Source organism: Hemiscyllium ocellatum, chromosome 50 (genome assembly GCF_020745735.1).
Source record: "Hemiscyllium ocellatum isolate sHemOce1 chromosome 50, sHemOce1.pat.X.cur, whole genome shotgun sequence".
Taxonomy (NCBI): domain Eukaryota; kingdom Metazoa; phylum Chordata; class Chondrichthyes; order Orectolobiformes; family Hemiscylliidae; genus Hemiscyllium; species Hemiscyllium ocellatum.
In genome coordinates, this window is record NC_083450.1 from 6,019,948 (window position 1) to 6,037,571 (window position 17,624).

Here is a 17,624-nt window from a genome sequence, read left to right on the forward strand (position 1 = left end):
AGTAAAGGGATTGAGGGTTACGGTGAGCGGGAGGAGTAAGTGGAGCTAAGGTCGTGCGAACGGTCGGCCATGATCTTATTGAATCGAGGGTAAGATGGCCGCCTCCTGCTTCTCTTCCTTACATTCTCAAATCGCTCAACAGTCCCTGGTTTGGCTGTCCAATGGACTCAGAAAACACAGACTGGGTTTCCGTACTTAGTAAAAATTACAGTTTATTACAAATGAATCAATTTTAACCGCAGGTAAACAGAAGTACGAATTTCCAAACATAAATCTACTCACTGGAATTCCAAACCCTTGCGCACACACACACACACACACACACACACACACGCACACGTGGATGGACACAAACAGACATGATGTTAAGGAAAACTGCTGGGGGAAACACAGTTCAATAGCGCCACAGGATTCGAAAAAAAAGTTGTTCCTTCTGCTTTGAAGCAAGAGTGTCTGCTGTCCAATCTTCATAACCAAGTCCTTTTAGTTATAGAGTCATACAGCACGGAAACAGACCCTCTGGCCCAACCAGTCCGTTATCCCAAACTAAACTAGTCCCTGCGCTTGGCCTATGTCCCTCCAAACCTTTACTATTCATGTACTTACCCAAATGCCAATTAAATGTACCCACTGTACCCACACCCACCACTTCCTCAGGAAGTTTAATCCACACACGAACCATCCTCTGTGTAAAAAAGTTGCCCTTTATGTCTTTTCAAAATCTTTCTCCTCTCGTCTTAAAAATGTGCCCCTGGTCTCGAAATCCCCCATCCTGGGGAAAAGACACCTACCATCAACTTTATTTGTACCCCTCTCTAGATGGTTACCCTCCCCCCACCGTCCCCAACCTCCAACATTCCAGTGAAAAATGTTCCAGCCTTTCTTGATAACTCAATCCTTCCAGACCTGGCAACATCCTGGTAAATCTCTTCTGAACCAGGAGACTGTCAGAGCAAAAATTAGGCCGTTCAGCCCCCATCACGTCTGCTCCACCGTTCAATCATGGCTGATACATTTCTCAACTCCCATTCTCCCGCTTTCTCTCAGTAACCCTCAATCCCCAGGAACCTATCTAACTCGATGTGTTTGTTGATAGCATTGCGGTTGGAATGCCATGCTTCTAGGAATTCTCGTGCGTGTCTCTGTTTGGCTTGCCCTAGGATGGATGTGTTGTCCCAGTCGAAATGGTGTCCTTCCTCATCTGTATGTAAAGATACTAGTGAGAGAGGGTCATGTCGTTGTGGCTAGTTGGTGTTCATGTATCCTGGAAGCTAGTTTTCTGCCTGTCTGTCCAATGTAGGGTTTGTTATAGTCCTCGCACGATATTTTGTAAATGACATTGGTTTTGCTTGTTGTCTGTATAGGGGCTTTCAAGTTCATTAGCTGGTGTTGGTGGGTTTGTGGCCTCCATGATGCCAAGGGGTCTGAGTTGTCTGGCAGTCATTTCCAAGATGTCTGATGTAGGGTGCAAATGAACAGCAGAGGCCCATTGAAGATGTTACCCAGGAGGGTGACGAAACGTCTGGAAATGAACCTTCCAGCTCAGCGAGCAAACCTACATCCAGAACCTCAACCTGAGCGACAAATCTTCTCAAAACTCGCTCAAACCTATCTCCATCTTTAATGTCCTCAATGACCAGGCCCTCCACAGCCTTCTGTGGTAGTGAATCCCATTGATTCCCCCTGTCTCCGGCTGAAGAGGTTTCTCCTTATCTCTGTCCAGCCCACCCCTCTCAGAAACAGGATCGGACTACAATGGTGGACGTCAAAGCCCAAACTTCGGAATTAACTTCCCAGGGGGGATGCAAGTTCGAATCTCGGCAGAGGAGATGGTGAAATTCAAATTCTTAAAAAAAACCTGGCGTTAAAAGGTTAGCGATGGAGTGAATATTCTAAAGGCTTCACAAACGCCCTTCAGTGAAGGAAATCTGTCATCCTCACCAGGCCTGGGCTGACAGGTGAGTTCTGACCCTCAGCGGCCCATCTTACCTGCCCTCTGGGGAATGATGGCTGACCCAACTGGCAACACCCATGCCCAGTGGATGAATTAACTTAAAATATGCTCCTCCAGAGCCTGCTAGAGAGGAACAGGCCAATCAGCCCATCGAGTCTGTCCAATCAGCTCTAGCTGATCTGTACCATAATCCCACCTGACTATATTTGCTCCATAATTCTTAAACCATCTCCTCACAAATTTACAAACTCCCCACCACCAACGGAGACAATTTGGTTTTGAAGGGAAGCGGTGAGAGAGAGAGAGATATTTCCCAGATTTTCGCTCTCTTCCCTTGGATGACGAAGTGATTTCTGACACTCCCACTGCCCCTCCCCCCCACGCTTCCCAGGCCATTATAAGGCCTGGAACTGGGACTGCCCCCCGTCCAGGGGCGAGTGGGGAGTATTCCCTCACTCTCCTGACTCGTGCCTGGTGGATGGTGGGACAGGCTTTGGGGAGGAGGGAGTCAGGAGGAGAGTTACTCGCTGCAGGATTCCCAGCCTCTGACCCTGCTCTTGTAGCCCCTGTGTGTTTATGGCTGGGTCCAGTTCAGTTTCTGGTCAGTGGTAACCCCCAGGGTGTTGATAGTGGGGGGGATTCAGTGATGGTAACACCATTGACCATCAAGGGGGCGATGGTTAGATTCTCTCTCAATGGTAACCCCCAGGATGTTGATAGTGGGGGGATTCAGTGATGGTAACACCATTGACCATCAAGGGGCTGATGGTTAGATTCTCTCTCAATGGTAACCCCCAGGATGTTGATAGTGGGGGGATTCAGTGATGATAACACCATTGAACATCAGGGGGGCGATGGTTAGATTCTCTCTCAATGGTAACCCCCAGGATGTTGATAGTGGGGGGATTCAGTGATGATAGTGTCAGTGAATGTTGAGGGGGCGATAGTTAGACTGTCTCCGTTTGGAGATGGTCATAGCCTGGTGTTTGTGTGGTGTGAATGTTATTTGCTACTTGTCATCCCAAGCCTGGGTCTTGTTGCATTTGAACACAGACTGTTTCGGTATCTGAGGAGGGGCGGACGGTGCTGAACACTGCGCAATCATCGATGGACATCCCCTACTTACGATGGAGGGGGGAGGTCATTGATGAAGCAGCTGATGGTGGTTGGACTTAGGACACCATCCTGAGGAGCTCCTGCAGAGATGTCCTGGACTGTGATGACGGACTGTAGCCATCTTCCTCCATGCTGGGTATGACTCCCGACAGCAGAGAGTTGTCCCCTCGAGTCCCACGGACCCCGGTTTCGCTCGGGTTTCTGGGTGCCTCACTCAGTCAAATTTGGTCTTGATGTCAAGGGCCGTATCCTCCCTTTCCTGTGAACTCAGGACGGTCTTGAATCTGCAGAGCTCCCTGTACAAGTCCGATAGAAACTGAGGGGTTGGGGGACTATTGGGGGGGGAGCATGGATCAGAACTACGGACACTCCTACCTTAGGCCTAATGGCGGCTTTTCATGACCGTCCCAATCACTGATCATTTAGCTACCACACCTTTGGACCTTTTGAGATAAATATCCAGTAAATTCCAACAAAAGGTCCCTTTCAAGTCTGCCTGGACGCTGAGGCTTCCGGGTAAATTGGCTGTTAGACCGAAATGGAATAAAACAGGCAACAACAAAGGCAGCTATCTCAGATCACCAGCGGGTCCTTGGCTCCGCACGGGTAGCAGCCATGTTTCCCCTCAGCAGCCACCGCTTCCCCCTCCTCAGTTTAAAGGGTCATTTTGCAGACCACCACTTTCACGGGGCCCGGAGGTAGGGCCTTGATGAGAGTCCAGGCTTCGTAGCAGGTCAGGCCTCGGTAGTCACGGTCACTGACCTGAACCAGTTGGTCCCCGGGTTGGATCAAGCCCGACTGATGGCAAGCCCCACCTGAAAGCACAGAGGCACAGAGTCATAGAGTCATAGAGTCATAGAGATGTACAGCACAGAAACAGACCCTTCAGTCATAGAGTCATGGGGGAGAGAGTGAGAGATAGAGAAGGGGAGGAGGAGGGAGTGAGACAGAGAAGGGGATGGGGAGAGAGTGAGACTTGGAGAAGGGAGAGAGAGTGAGTGATAGAGAAGGGGAGGGGGGAGTGAGAGATAAAGAAGGGGATGGGGAGAGAATGAGAGATAGAGAAGGGGGAGTGAGTGAGAGATAGAGAAGGGGAGGGGGAGGGAGTGAGACAGAGAAGGGGATGGGGAGAGAGTGAGAGATAGAGAAGGGGGAGAGTGAGTGATAGAGAAGGGGATGGGGAGGGAGTGAGAGATAGAGTAGGGGGAGAGTGAGAGATAGAGAAGGGGCGGGAGTGAGAGAGTGTGACAGAGAAGGGGGAGGGAAGAGGGTGAGAGCTGGAGAAGAGGAATGAGAGAGGGAGCGATGGAGAATGGGAGGGGGGAGTGTTGGAGAGATAGAGAAGGGGAAAGGGAAAGAGAGCGAGTGAGAGAGAGAGAGGGAGGGAGGAAGTGTAGGATTTAGGCTGTAATGTCTGGGGAGAGAGGAAATGCCCCTCTGAAAGAGCTAAATCTCTGGGTGTGTGGAACTGAAAAACATTGAAACACTAACCATCCCCAGCCCCGTCAACGTTAAAGGGAGGAGCTGAAATCCCATTCTTCATACCTTGGAAGACCTTCTTGATGGTGAGCGGCCTGTCCCCTTGACTCGAACTCTTGCCCCCGTCCAGACTGAAGCCAAGACCTGTATCTGTCTTCATCAGCTCCACAGTGACATATTCTCCCAAACTCTCTGATCCAGAGGGGTTGGCGGGAGCGGGGAGGGAAATGGGAGAGAAAACATACGCGTCACAGCCTTGGAGATCCATATCCCTAAATATTACACAACATCTGGAATTTGGATTTCAAACTAGTGGCATATGGGGTGGTCTGCTGAGATTAGGAATGGAAAGGGTCAGAAAGTCCTTCTTGAACAGTGAACTTATCCAATATATAAATCATTTCATTCTAAACCCATGAGGAGCATGGACAGGGTAAAGAACCAAGGTCTTTTCCCCAGGATAGGGGAGTCCAAAACTAGAGGGAGTTGGTTTAAAGTGAGAGGGGAAGGGACCAGAGGTGTAAATGGACCAAATGGAAGTGGTAGAGGCAGGTACAATTACAACGTTTAAAAACCGGAGTGTGGATAGGAAAGGGATGTGGGCGAAACGCACGCAAATGAGACTAGTTCAGTATAGGAAAGTAGGGATGAGTTGGACCGAAGGGCCTGTTGCCATGCCCTATGACTCTATGAATATGTGAAAAAGACCAGCTAATCTCTTGGAGTGTCAACGGAAGGTTGTTTGTAATTACTGTGGAAGGATTGCAAAAGGAAAGTAAACAGCAAACCTCATTAACTTCCTTTTAGCTTTGATAAAGTTTCAGTTTAATCAAACCCAGGGACAGAAAGATTGGGGGGCAGTTTTAGAAATGAGGGTGGGTACATTCAGAAGCAAATCCAGGTCCTCTTTGGGAAGGGAGCTGAGGGCAGTGTCGGGGAAGCTCAGTTACCTACGTGCACAAGTTGAGCTCATAAAACTCCGGACCAGAAGTGTGTGGTTAGCAATCAGCAGATCATTATGAAGCTGAGAAAGTCTAAGCTTTTTGAGGCGTGAGAATTCACATAAGAACACGCCAGGACAGAAATAGGAAGACATCGCTGATTGGGATTTGATCGGGAAGGGTTTTTCTTTTGGTCTGTCAAGCCATGGTTAGCAAACACAAAATGGTTCAGGGGTAGAAATCTTCCACCCTTCCCTGTCTGGCCTAGATACAATGACAGACACAAAGCAATTTCATTGAGATGGCATGGCCCCATCTTTCAGAGTCCGGCTCAACAAACACCTTCTCAAGCATACATGCCAACCTGGAGGGGTGGTAGGCTATTTGGCCCATCAATACTGTCCCACCATGCCATGAGCTCATGGCTGATGCCAACTCTATCCAATTGCCTAGTTCACCTGCCCCCTCCTTTAACTCCCTAGTCGATCTGACCCTGCCCCCTCGAGGGTCCACCATCCAATACAAAAATGGCCGACAACTCAACTCAGTCCTCTGTTCACCGCTTTCACACTGCCCCCACCTCCATACATTTTGACCCCGAAGAACTACGTCCAACACCTTCATTGTTTGGGGCACCAACTGCTTTCGGTGTCGGAGACTTCCACTTGCTCCCGGGTCTCTGGGTGACGACCTTTCCCGTCTCAGTCCGTACCCGGGTCTGGGCCTCCACGTGACTCCAGACCTTGAGAGTGAGACGCGCGCTTCTCAAGGGACGGTTAGGCACGCAGGTGAATAAAGAAAGCGATTGGTGTGTTGGCTTTCACCGCGAGAGGTTTTGAGTGCAGGAACCAGGGGATGTTTTGTTATTGTTGCAGTTATACAGACCCTCAATGAGGCCACTCCGAGAAGAGGGTGCGCTCCTTTGGTCCCCTTCTCTAGGGGTGCTCTTACTCTTGGGGTGGGGTGGGGTGGGTGGGTACAACGATACTGGGGAACTGAGGAGAACTTGCCACCCAGGATGACGGGTTGATTAGATTCCCCAACAGTGTGGAAACAGGCCCTTCGGCCCAACCAGTCCCTCTGCAGTGTAACCCACCCAGACCCATTTCCCTTTGACTAATGGACAATTTAGCACGGCCAATTCACCTTAACCTGCACACCTTTGGACTGTGGGAAGAAACCGGAGCACGGGGAGAATGTGCAATCCCCACACAGACGGATGGGATTGAACCTGGGTCCCTGGCGCTGTGAGGCAGCAGTGCTAACCACTGAGCCACCGTGATAGCTTTTATCGGTAGAGGGATTGAGTTCCGGAACCAGGAGGTTATGCTGCAGTTGTACAAAACTCTGGGGCGGCCACACTTGGGAGTATTGTGTACGGTCCTGTCTTCCTATTTCTGTCCTGGCGTGCTCTTATGTGAATTCTCACGCCTCAAAAAGCTTAGACTTTCTCAGCTTCGTAATGATCTGCTGATTGCTAACCACACACTTCTGGTCCGGAGTTTTATGAGCTCAACTTGTGCACGCAGGTAACTGAGCTTCCCCGGCACCGTCCTCAGCTCCCTTCCCAAAGAGGACCTGGATTTGCTTCCGAATGCACCCACCCTCATTTCTAGGAAGGATGTGGAAACTTTGGAAAGGGTTCAGAGGAGATTTACTAGGAGGTTGCCTGGTCTGGAGGGAAGGTCTTATGAGGAAAGGCTGACGGACTTGAGGCTGTTTTTGTTAGAGAGATGAAAGTTGAGAGGTAACTTAATGGAGAGGTATAAGATACTTAGAGGGTTAGAGAGGGTGGACAGGGAGAGCCTTTTTCCTTGGATGATGAAGGCTAATACGAGGGGACATAGCTTTCAATTTAGGGGTGATAGAGATAGGACAGATGTCAGAGTAGTTCCTTTACTCACAGGGGTAGGGGTGTGGAATGTCCTGCCTTCAACAGTAGTAGGAGAAAGTGAGGTCCTCAGATGCAGGAGGTCAGAGCTGAAAATGTGTTGCTGGAAAAGCGCAGCAGGTCAGGCAGCATCCAAGGAGCAGGAAATTCAACATTTCGGGCATAAGCCCTTCTTCAGGAATATGCCCGAAATGTCGAATCTCCTGCTCCTTGGATGCTGCCTGACCTGCTGCGCTTTTCCAGCAACACATTTTCAGCTTCAACAGTAGTAGACTCGCCAACTTTAAGGACATTTAAATGGTGATTGAATAGACATAGGGATGAGAATGGGCTAGTGTAGGTTAGATGGGCTTCAGATTGGTTACACAGGTGGGCACAGCATCGAGGGCCGAAGGGCCTGCGCTGCATTGGAATGGTCTATGTTCTAAGATTGACTGACTAGGTTAGGATTACTATCAGACAAACCGAGGAAGGTGCGACGTGATTCCTTTTGGAAGGCCGGATTTGAATGCAGGGTTGAAGGCGGGATTCTCGGCAACAGAGGGATCTTGGCAGAGACAGAAAGGGGCACTCAGCAAGACTTCGGCCGCCGGGAGGGGAAGGTGACTTACCTGGCGCGGCACGGTCCTGGCGCGGGGCCGCCCTCTCGGGTTCGGCCAGCTTTCGGATCACCACGATGGCCTGCCTGACAGGCCGGGCCTTGTGCAGGCAGGACAGGGCCTCGCTGTGGCTGACGTCTCGGAGCAGACTCCCGTTAATGGACAGCACCTGGTCCCCCCGCTCGATGGTCCCCTCCTGGGCGGCCAGGCCGTTCGGGAAGACCCTGTGAACCTGCAGAGGGTGCGGGGAAGGGGGGAGGAGGGAGGGCGTTGCGACAAGTCAGAGAGAGAGAGAGAGACAGAGAGAAAGCGGGAAGCCATTTTGCCGAGGAGCCCTGAAGAGCAGGCCTGGAGTTTCGGGTGCACCTTTCGTTTGAGGACCAAAGCGCCAGTGGCTCTGGAGGGCAGCTGAGAGGCAACTCAGGAGATTGATCCCAGCGCTGAAGGAGGAGACACTAGGCCCATACAGACCTCGTACCCCTGGTTGATACAAGTGTTAAGAGTGTGATGCTGGAAAAGCACAGCAGCTCAACTCTCCTGCTCCTCGGATGCTGCCTGACCTGCTGTGCTTTTCCAGCACCACACTCTCAACTCTGACCTCCAGCATCTGGAGACCTCGGTAAGATCTCTTGACAATACTGCATGCATGATATTAACTATTTCGTGAACATTTAGGGACGAGATGGTGCAGTGGTAGTGTCCCCATCTCGGTACAAGGCCCATCAACTTCACTGGTGTGCCATACAGGTGGACAGGTGAATGAGAAAATCTCTCCAAGTCCGTAGGACGGAGCTCTGACTTTCCCGAGATAGTTTACTGACTTCCTCAGTCCGACATCTCAATTGAGTCCATAGGTTTGTGCATTCACTGCTAGCACATTCACGGGATGATAGCTTGTTAATGTCACTGATCCCATCACCCTACTTCAAGGGCAGAAAAAGTGCTCAAAACATTGAGCGAGAGTTGCATTGTCAGAGGGTCAGCGCCGAGGGGACGGGTGCTGTCGGAGGGTCAGCTGAGGGAGTGGGCACTGTTGGAGGGTCAGCACTGAGGCGGGGGCGCTGTCATGGGGTCAGTGCCAAGAGGATGGGTGCTGTCAGAGGTTCAGCACTGAAAGAGCGCCGCACTGTTGGAGGGTCAGCGCTGAGGGAGTGGGCGCTGTCGGAGGGTCAGTGCTGAGGGAGTGGGTGCTGTCGGAGGGTCAGGGCTGAGGGAGTGGGCGCTGTGGGAGGGTCAGTGCTGAGGAAACGGGCGCTGTAGGAAGGTCAGGGCTGAGGGAGTGGGCGCTGTCGGAGGGTCAGTGCTGACGGAGTGGGCGCTGTGGGAAGGTCAGGGCTGAGGGAGCGGGCGCTGTCAGAGGGTCAGCGCTGAGGGAGTGGGTACTGTTGGAGGGTCAGTGCTGAGGGAGTAGGCGCTGTGGGAGGGTCAGTGCTGAGGGAGTGGGCGATGTGGGAGGGTCAGGGCTGAGGGAGTGTGTACTGTCGGAGGGTCATGGCTGAGGGAGTGGGCACTGTGGGAGGGTCAGTGCTGAGGGAGTGGGCACTGTGGGAGGGTCAGTGCTGAGGGAGTGGGCGGTGTGGGAGGGTCAGTGCTGAGGAAACGGGCGCTGTGGGAAGGTCAGGGCTGAGGGAGTGGGCGCTGTCGGAGGGTCAGGGCTGAGGGAGTGGGTGCTGTCGGAGGGTCAGTGCTGAGGGAGTGGGTGCTGTCGGAGGGTCAGGGCTGAGGGAGTGGGTACTGTTGGAGGGTCAGTGCTGAGGGAGTGGGCACTATTGGAGGGTCAGTGCTGAGGGAGTGGGCGCTGTGGGAGGGTCAGTGCTGAGGGAGTGGGTGCTGTCGGAGGGTCACGGCTGAGGGAGTGGGTACTGTTGGAGGGTTAGTGATGAGGGAGTAGGCGCTGTGGGAGGGTCAGTGCTGAGGGAGTGGGCGATGTGGGAGGGTCAGGGCTGAGGGAGTGTGTACTGTCGGAGGGTCATGGCTGAGGGAGTGGGCACTGTGGGAGGGTCAGTGCTGAGGGAGTGGGCACTGTGGGAGGGTCAGTGCTGAGGGAGTGGGCGCTGTGGGAGGGTCAACGCTGAGGAAACGGGCGCTGTGGGAAGGTCAGGGCTGAGGGAGTGGGCGCTGTCGGAGGGTCAGGGCTGAGGGAGTGGGCGCTGTGGGAAGGTCAGGGCTGAGGGAGCGGGCGCTGTCAGAGGGTCAGTGCTGAGGGAGTGGGCACTGTCGGAGGGTCAGCGCTGAGGGAGCGGGAGCTGTCGGAGGGTCAGTGCTGAGGGAGTGGGCGCTGTCAGAGGGTCAGTGCTGAGGGAGTGGGTGCTGTCGGAGGGTCAGTGCTGAGGGAGTGGGCACTGTCGGAGGGTCAGCGCTGAGGGAGCGGGAGCTGTCGGAGGGTCAGTGCTGAGGGAGCGGGCACTATCGGAGGGTCAGTGCTGAGGAAACAGGCGCTGTGGGAAGGTCAGGGCTGAGGGAGTGGGCGCTGTCGGAGGGTCAGCGCTGAGGGAGCGGGAGCTGTCGGAGGGTCAGTGCTGAGGGAGCGGGCACTATCGGAGGGTCAGCGCTGAGGGAGCGGGCACTGTCGGAGGGTCAGCGCTGAGGGAGTGGGCGCTGTGGGAGGGTCAGTGCTGAGGGAGTGGGTGCTGTCGGAGGGTCAGCGCTGAGGGAGTGGGCGCTGTCGGAGGGTCAGTGCTGAGGGAATGGGCACTGTCAGAGGGTCAGTGCTGAGGGAGTGGGCACTGTGGGAGGGTCAGTGCTGAGGGAGTGGGTGCTGTCGGAGGGTCAGTGCTGAGGGAATGGGCACTGTCAGATGGTCAGTGCTGAGGGAGTGGGCACTGTGGGAAGGTCAGTGCTGAGGGAGTGGGTGCTGTCGGAGGGTCAGTGCTGAAGGAGCGGGCACTGTCGGAGGGTCAGTGCTGAGGGAGTGGGCACTGTGGGAAGGTCAGGGCTGAGGGAGTGGGCGCTGTCGGAGGGTCAGGGCTGAGGGAGTGGGCGCTGTGGGAAGGTCAGGGCTGAGGGAGCGGGCGCTGTCGGAGGGTCAGCGCTGAGGGAGCGGGAGCTGTCGGAGGGTCAGTGCTGAGGGAGCGGGCACTATCGGAGGGTCAGCGCTGAAGGAGCGGGCACTGTTGGAGGGTCAGCGCTGAGGGAGTGGGCGCTGTCGGAGGGTCAGTGCTGAGGGAGTTGGTGCTGTCGGAGGGTCAGTGCTGAGGGAGTGGGCGCTGTCGGAGGGTCAGTGCTGAGGGAGTGGGTGCTGTCGGAGGGTCAGGGCTGAGGGAGTGGGCGCTGTGGGAGGGTCAGTGCTGAGGAAACGGGCGCTGTGGGAAGGTCAGGGCTGAGGGAGTGGGCGCTGTCGGAGGGTCAGGGCTGACGGAGTGGGCGCTGTGGGAAGGTCAGGGCTGAGGGAGCGGGCGCTGTCAGAGGGTCAGCGCTGAGGGAGCGGGAGCTGTCGGAGGGTCAGTGCTAAGGGAGCGGGCACTATCGGAGGGTCAGCGCTGAGGGAGCGGGCACTGTCGGAGGGTCAGCGCTGAGGGAGTGGGCGCTGTGGGAGGGTCAGTGCTGAGGGAGTGGGTGCTGTCGGAAGGTCAGTGCTGAAGGAGGGTCAGTGCTGAGGGAGTGGGTGCTGTGGGAGGGTCAGTGCTGAGGGAGTGGGTGCTGTCGGAAGGTCAGTGCTGAAGGAGGGTCAGTGCTGAGGGAGTGGGTGCTGTGGGAGGGTCAGTGCTGAGGGAGTGGGTGCTGTCGGAAGGTCAGTGCTGAGGGAGCGGGCACTGTCGGAGGGTCAGTGCTGAGGGAGTGGGCACTGTCAGAGGGTCAGTGCTGAGGGAGTGGGCGCTGTGGGAAGGTCAGTGCTGAGGGAGTGGGTGCTGTGGGAGGGTCAGTGCTGAGGGAGTGGGTGCTGTCGGAGGGTCAGTGCTGAAGGAGCGGGCACTGTCGGAGGGTCCGTGCTGAGGGAGTGGGTGCTGTGGGAGGGTCAGTGCTGAGGGACTTACAGTCACCATGCTGTTGGTGAGGTCCTGCCCACCGGCGATGCTGAATCCAAGGCCAGCGCCCTCCTCCTTATGGAGCACCACCACACGAACATCTTCGGGACACTGAGGCAGAAACACAGGCCGTTAGACTGGGGGGGCAGAAACCTTATCTCTGTCACCCCCCTCCAGCTCCTATACCCCCTCCTATCTCTGTCACCCCCTCCAGCCCCCCACACCCCCTCCCTATCTCTGCAATCCTCCAATCTGCGTTCCCGCTGTGCCCCCAATCCCAGAATCTCCAATGACTGACCTGGATTGCTTCCTGTTCCAAGCCCTCGACCTCAGCCAGGAGTCTCTCCAGTTCATCGTTGGGTATGAGGGAGACGACTGACATGTGGGACATGTTGGAGGTGAGGGAGGCTGAGTGAGTCAAATGCTCTCCCCTCTGCGTGTCCTCCCTCAACTCCACCCCACAGTCTCGGAGTTCAGCTAGACTGGAAACAGAGAGAGAGAGAGAGAGAGAGAGACAGAGAGAGAGACAGACAGACAGACAGAGAGACAGAGAGAGAGACAGAGAGAGACAGAGAGAGACGGGGGTGGGGAGAGCGAGAGACAGAGAGAGAGAGAGACAGAGAGAGAGAGAGAGACAGAGGGAGAGAGAGAGAGAGAGAAAGAGACAGAGAGAGAGAGAGAGAGAGAGAGAGAGAGAGAGAGAGAGAGACAGAGAGAGAGAGAGGAAGAGTGAGATGGACAGAGAGAGAGAAGGAGAGAGACAGACAGAGAGACAGAGAGAGAGAGAGAGAGAGAGACAGAGAGAGAGAGAGAGGGACATGAGAGACAGACAGAGAGAGACAGAGAGAGAGAAACAGATAAAGAAACAGACAAAGAGACAGAGAGAGAGAAAGAGAGAAAGAGAGAGAGAGAGACAGACAGACAGAGAGACGGAGAGACAATGAGGGAGACAGAGAGAGACAGTAAGAGACAGACAGAGAGACAGAGAGAGAGTGAGAGAGAGTGAGACACACACACAGAGACACAGAGAGACAGAGAGACAGGGAGACAGAGAAAGACAGAGACAGAGAGAGAGAGAAAGAGAGAAAGAGAGAGAGAGAGAGACAGACAGACAGACAGAGAGACAGAGAGAGAGTGAGAGAGAGAAAGACACACACAGAGAGACACAGAGAGACAGGGAGACAGAGACAGAGACAGAGACAGAGAGAGAGATGTGGATTCAGCACCTTCGAAACCCTCTCGGACCAAGAAACACACACTCCATCATCTTAACCAGCTTAAACAGAGTAAAGCTCCCTTTACATGGACTCCCCCCCACCCACCCACCCTGTTCCCAGGGACAGCACGGGGTTAGATACAGAGTTAAGCTCCCTCTACACTGTCCCCCCCCATCCCAGGGACAGGGACAGCACGGGGTTAGATACAGAGTTAAGCTCCTTCTACGCTGTCCCCCCCCATCCCAGGGACAGGGGCAGCACAGGGTAAGAAACCAGATGTTACCAAAGAAGTTACAATACAGCACAGTGCCCTTCAGAACTTACCCTCCGACAATGCCTGTTCCCTCAGCATCCACCCTCCAGCAGCACTCACTCCCTCAGCACTGACCCTCCGACAGCGCCCGCTCCCTCAGCACTGACCCTCCGACAGCGCCCGCTCCCTCAGCACTGACCCTCCCACAGCACCCGCTCCCTCAGCACTGACCCTCCCACAGCACCCACTCCCTCAGCACTGACCCTCCGACAGCACCCGCTCCCTCAGTGCTGACCCTCTGACAGCACCCGCTCCCTCGGGACTCCCTGGGTGAAGCAGTGTCCCCTGATCTCCGCGCTCTGTGGCAGTTCAAGGCTGAGATGGATAAAATGGAGGGGTATGGGGTGGGGTATGGGGTGGGGGCTGAAGGGGGGTGAAGGGAGCAGGGGGTAAATGTAAGAAGGTGCGGGTTGAGGATAATCAGGTCAGTCCCGATGACACTGGATGGCAGAAGGGGGCCTGGATGGGCAGAATGGCCTCCTCCTGTACCTGTGACATCAAGGCAGCCTGCCAAACGCTCTTGGGCTTACCTGATGGAGTAGCTCTTGTCCAGAAGGCCCATGTCGCTGTGGTTGGTGACCTCCGAGCCGTCCGACAGCGAGCACTCATCGTCGGAGCTGAGGAACATGGAGAGGACCGGCTCACGTTGCAGGGACCCACTGAGGGGACTCGAGACCATCGGCCCGTCCCAGGACTCCCCATCCAGCCAGCCACACTCACCAAGTGGAGGGGGAGAGGAGAACTCCTTCGATCCTTCTGCAGGCTGGGGCTGCACTCCATCACCAGGGCCTAGGCTGAGGTTTGAGCCTGGGACTGAACCTGAGAGTGGGCCTGAGACTGGGCCTGGGCCTGGGGCTGCGACTGGGCCTGGGGCTGAGACTGGGCCTAGGGCTGAGACTGGGCCGGGGCCTGGGGCTGCGACTGGGCCTGGGGCTGAGACTGGGCCTAGGGCTGAGACTGGGCCGGGGCCTGGGCCTGAGACTGTGCCTGGGCCTGAGACTGGGCCTGGGCCTGAGACTGGGCCTGGGCCTAGGCCTGGGGCTGAGACAGGGCCTGGGCCTGGGCCTATGATTGGGCCTGGGCCTGGGCCTGGACCTGGGCCGCTCGCCGTGTCGCTAAGGCCATCCTCTGAGGCTGATGGCGGTTGCCGGGCCTCCTCCTTCCTGCTGCACCTCCGCCTCACCATCTCCTCGAACGAGTGGATCTTCTGCAGCACCGACCAGGCCCTCCGAGGGGGCGACGCGACGCCCTCCTCCCCTCGGACCCGGTCACGATCCCCGTCGCCCCTCCCCCTCCCTCTAACCCCCTCCACCTTCCCCTCCCCCCTCCCCGCGTCCCGCCCCTCCCCGACCCCTCCGCCCTTGACGCCCTTTCCCTCCTCCCCCTCCCCCTCTCCCTCTGCCCGCGCCCCCCTCCTCCTCCCGGCGTGGCCCGCCCGCTCGCCCCTGCCCCTACCCTCCAGAACCTTCCAGAAGAAGCGGGCGCCGGCGCTGGCTGTGCGCCGGTGGCCCCCCTCGGGAGGTTGGGCGCCCTCACCCGGCTCGCAGAGGCTGAGCTTCCGGGGCGCCGCCCCCCGTCCCCCGCCCTCCCCCTCTAACGCCCCCCGGGTTCCGGCGGCGAACACCGACAGACTCCGCGGCTTGGCCCCCTGACCTCCGACCCCTGTTCCCTCGGCTCCCCGGGCCTCCATCTTGGCGAGCGGCCACACTTCCCCGGGAATTCTGCGCTTCCACCACCCCCCTCCTTAAGGAGCTTCGCTGCAGGCGCTACAACAAGGCGGCACCTCCCTCCTCACGTCATCCCCACCGGGGCTCCGAGCTCCGGCCCAGTCCCCAATCGCCGTCGGTCTCTCTCTCTCTCTCTCTCCCCCGTCTGTTCCTGAGCGAGCGGCTGTGAATTTGAGAGGATTGGGAATTAGTTTCGACAGTGCACAGGGTGTGGTGGTGGGGCTGAATGGCCTCCATTCCCATGTAAAACCCAGGCATCCACAGTCTGGCATAATGTGCCCTAGGCTTCTCTGCACTACACAGTCATCGAGATGTACAGCACGGAAACAGACCCTTCGGCCCAACCTGTCCATACCGACCAGATATCCCAATCCAATCTAGTCCCACCTGCCAGCACCCGGCCCATATCCCTCCAAACCCTTCCTATTCATATACCCATCCAGATGCCTCTTAAATGTTGCAATTGTACCAGCCTCCACCACTTCCTCTGGCAGCTCATTCCATACACGTACCACCCTCTGTGTGAAAAAGTTGGCCCTCAGGTCTCTTTCCCCTGTCATCCTAACCCTCTCTAGTTCTGGACTCCCCCACCCCAGGGAAAAGACTTACCCTATCCATGCCCCTCATGATTTTATAAACCTCTATAAGGTCACCCCCTCAGCCTCGGACGCTCCAGGGAAAACAGCCCCAGCCTGTTCAGCCTCTCCCTGTAGCTCAGATCCTCCAACCCTGGCAACATCCTTGTAAATCTTTTCTGAACCCTTTCAGGTTTCACAACATCTTTCCGATAGGAAGGAGACCAGAATTGCACACAATATTCCAACAGGGGCCTAACCAATGTCCTGTACAGCCGCAACATGACCTCCCAACTCCTGTACTCAATACGCTGACCAATAAAGGAAAGCATACCAAACGCCGCCTTCACTATCCTATCTACCTGCGACTCCACTTTCAAGGAGCTATGAACCTGCACTCCAAGGTCTCTTTGTTCAGCAACACTCCCTGGGACCTTACCATTAAGTGTATAAGTCCTGCTAAGATTTTTTTTTAGATTAGATTAGACTACTAACAGCACAGAAACAGACCCTTCACTCATAGAGTCATAGAGATGTACAGCATGGAAACAGACCCTTCGGTCCAACCCATCCATGTCGACCAGATAACCCAACCCAATCTAGTCCCACCTGCCAGCACCCGACCCATATCCCTCCAGACCCTTCCTATTCATATACCCATCCAGATGCCTCTTAAATGTTGCAATTGTACCAGCCTCCACCACTTCCTCTGGCAGCTCATTCCATACACGTACCACCCTCTGTGTGAAAAAGTTGGCCCTCAGGTCTCTTTCCCCTGTCATCCTAACCCTCTCTAGTTCTGGACTCCCCCACCCCAGGGAAAAGACTTACCCTATCCATGCCCCTCATGATTTTATAAACCTCTATAAGGTCACCCCCTCAGCCTCGGACGCTCCAGGGAAAACAGCCCCAGCCTGTTCAGCCTCTCCCTGTAGCTCAGATCCTCCAACCCTGGCAACATCCTTGTAAATCTTTTCTGAACCCTTTCAGGTTTCACAACATCTTTCCGATAGGAAGGAGACCAGAATTGCACACAATATTCCAACAGGGGCCTAACCAATGTCCTGTACAGCCGCAACATGACCTCCCAACTCCTGTACTCAATACGCTGACCAATAAAGGAAAGCATACCAAACGCCGCCTTCACTATCCTATCTACCTGCGACTCCACTTTCAAGGAGCTATGAACCTGCACTCCAAGGTCTCTTTGTTCAGCAACACTCCCTGGGACCTTACCATTAAGTGTATAAGTCCTGCTAAGATTTTTTTTTAGATTAGATTAGACTACTTACAGCACAGAAACAGACCCTTCACTCATAGAGTCATAGAGATGTACAGCACAGAAACAGACCCTTCGGCCCAACCCGTCCATGCCGACCAGATATCCCAACCCATTCTAGTCCCACCTGCCAGCACCCGGCCCATATCCCTCCAAACCCTTCCTAATCATATACCCATCCAGATGCCTCTTAAATGTTGCCATTGTACCAGCCTCCACCACTTCCTCTGGCAGCTCATTCCATACACGTACCACCCTCTGTGTGAAAAAGTTGGCCCTCAGGTCGCTTTCCCCTGTCATCCTAACCCTCTCTAGTTCTGGACTCCCCCACCCCAGGGAAAAGACTTACCCTATCCATGCCCCTCATGATTTTATAAACCTCTATAAGGTCACCCCCTCAGCCTCGGACGCTCCAGGGAAAACAGCCCCAGCCTGTTCAGCCTCTCCCTGTAGCTCAGATCCTCCAACATCCTCGTCAATCTTTTCTGAACCCCTTTCAAGTTTCAAAGCCAGGAAGCAGAACTTCACTCAACTGTTTCCCTTCCCCCCCACCCCCTACAATTCCCCC

At 55.3% G+C, this 17,624-nt stretch overlaps 1 protein-coding gene across 1 annotated transcript; it reads right to left on the reverse strand.

Moving 5' to 3' along the window:
• Positions 1–194: 194 nt before the first annotated feature.
• Positions 195–15,165, reverse strand: LOC132805535 (pro-interleukin-16-like). Its single transcript, XM_060820645.1, has 7 exons — positions 14,931–15,165; positions 14,006–14,732; positions 12,244–12,427; positions 11,955–12,056; positions 7,993–8,212; positions 4,616–4,741; positions 195–3,885 (listed from the first exon to the last, which is right to left on the reverse strand). Exons 1-7 carry the CDS (start codon positions 15,163–15,165, stop codon positions 3,725–3,727), a joined length of 1,755 nt encoding a protein of 584 aa, XP_060676628.1. The 3' UTR covers positions 195–3,724.
• Positions 15,166–17,624: the final 2,459 nt, after the last annotated feature.

What these genes read in the sequence shown, in the direction of transcription:
- LOC132805535 (XM_060820645.1), bottom strand. Translation starts at nt 15,165, where the DNA reads ATGGAGGCCCGGGGAGCCGAGGGAACAGGGGTCGGAGGTCAGGGGGCC. An exon ending in GACAAGAGCTACTCCATCAG is followed by an intron (nt 12,428 to 14,005) that starts GTAAGCCCAAGA and finishes CTCTGTTTCCAG; the next exon opens with TCTAGCTGAACTCCGAGACT. An exon ending in TGGAACAGGAAGCAATCCAG is followed by an intron (nt 12,057 to 12,243) that starts GTCAGTCATTGG and finishes TTTCTGCCTCAG; the next exon opens with TGTCCCGAAGATGTTCGTGT.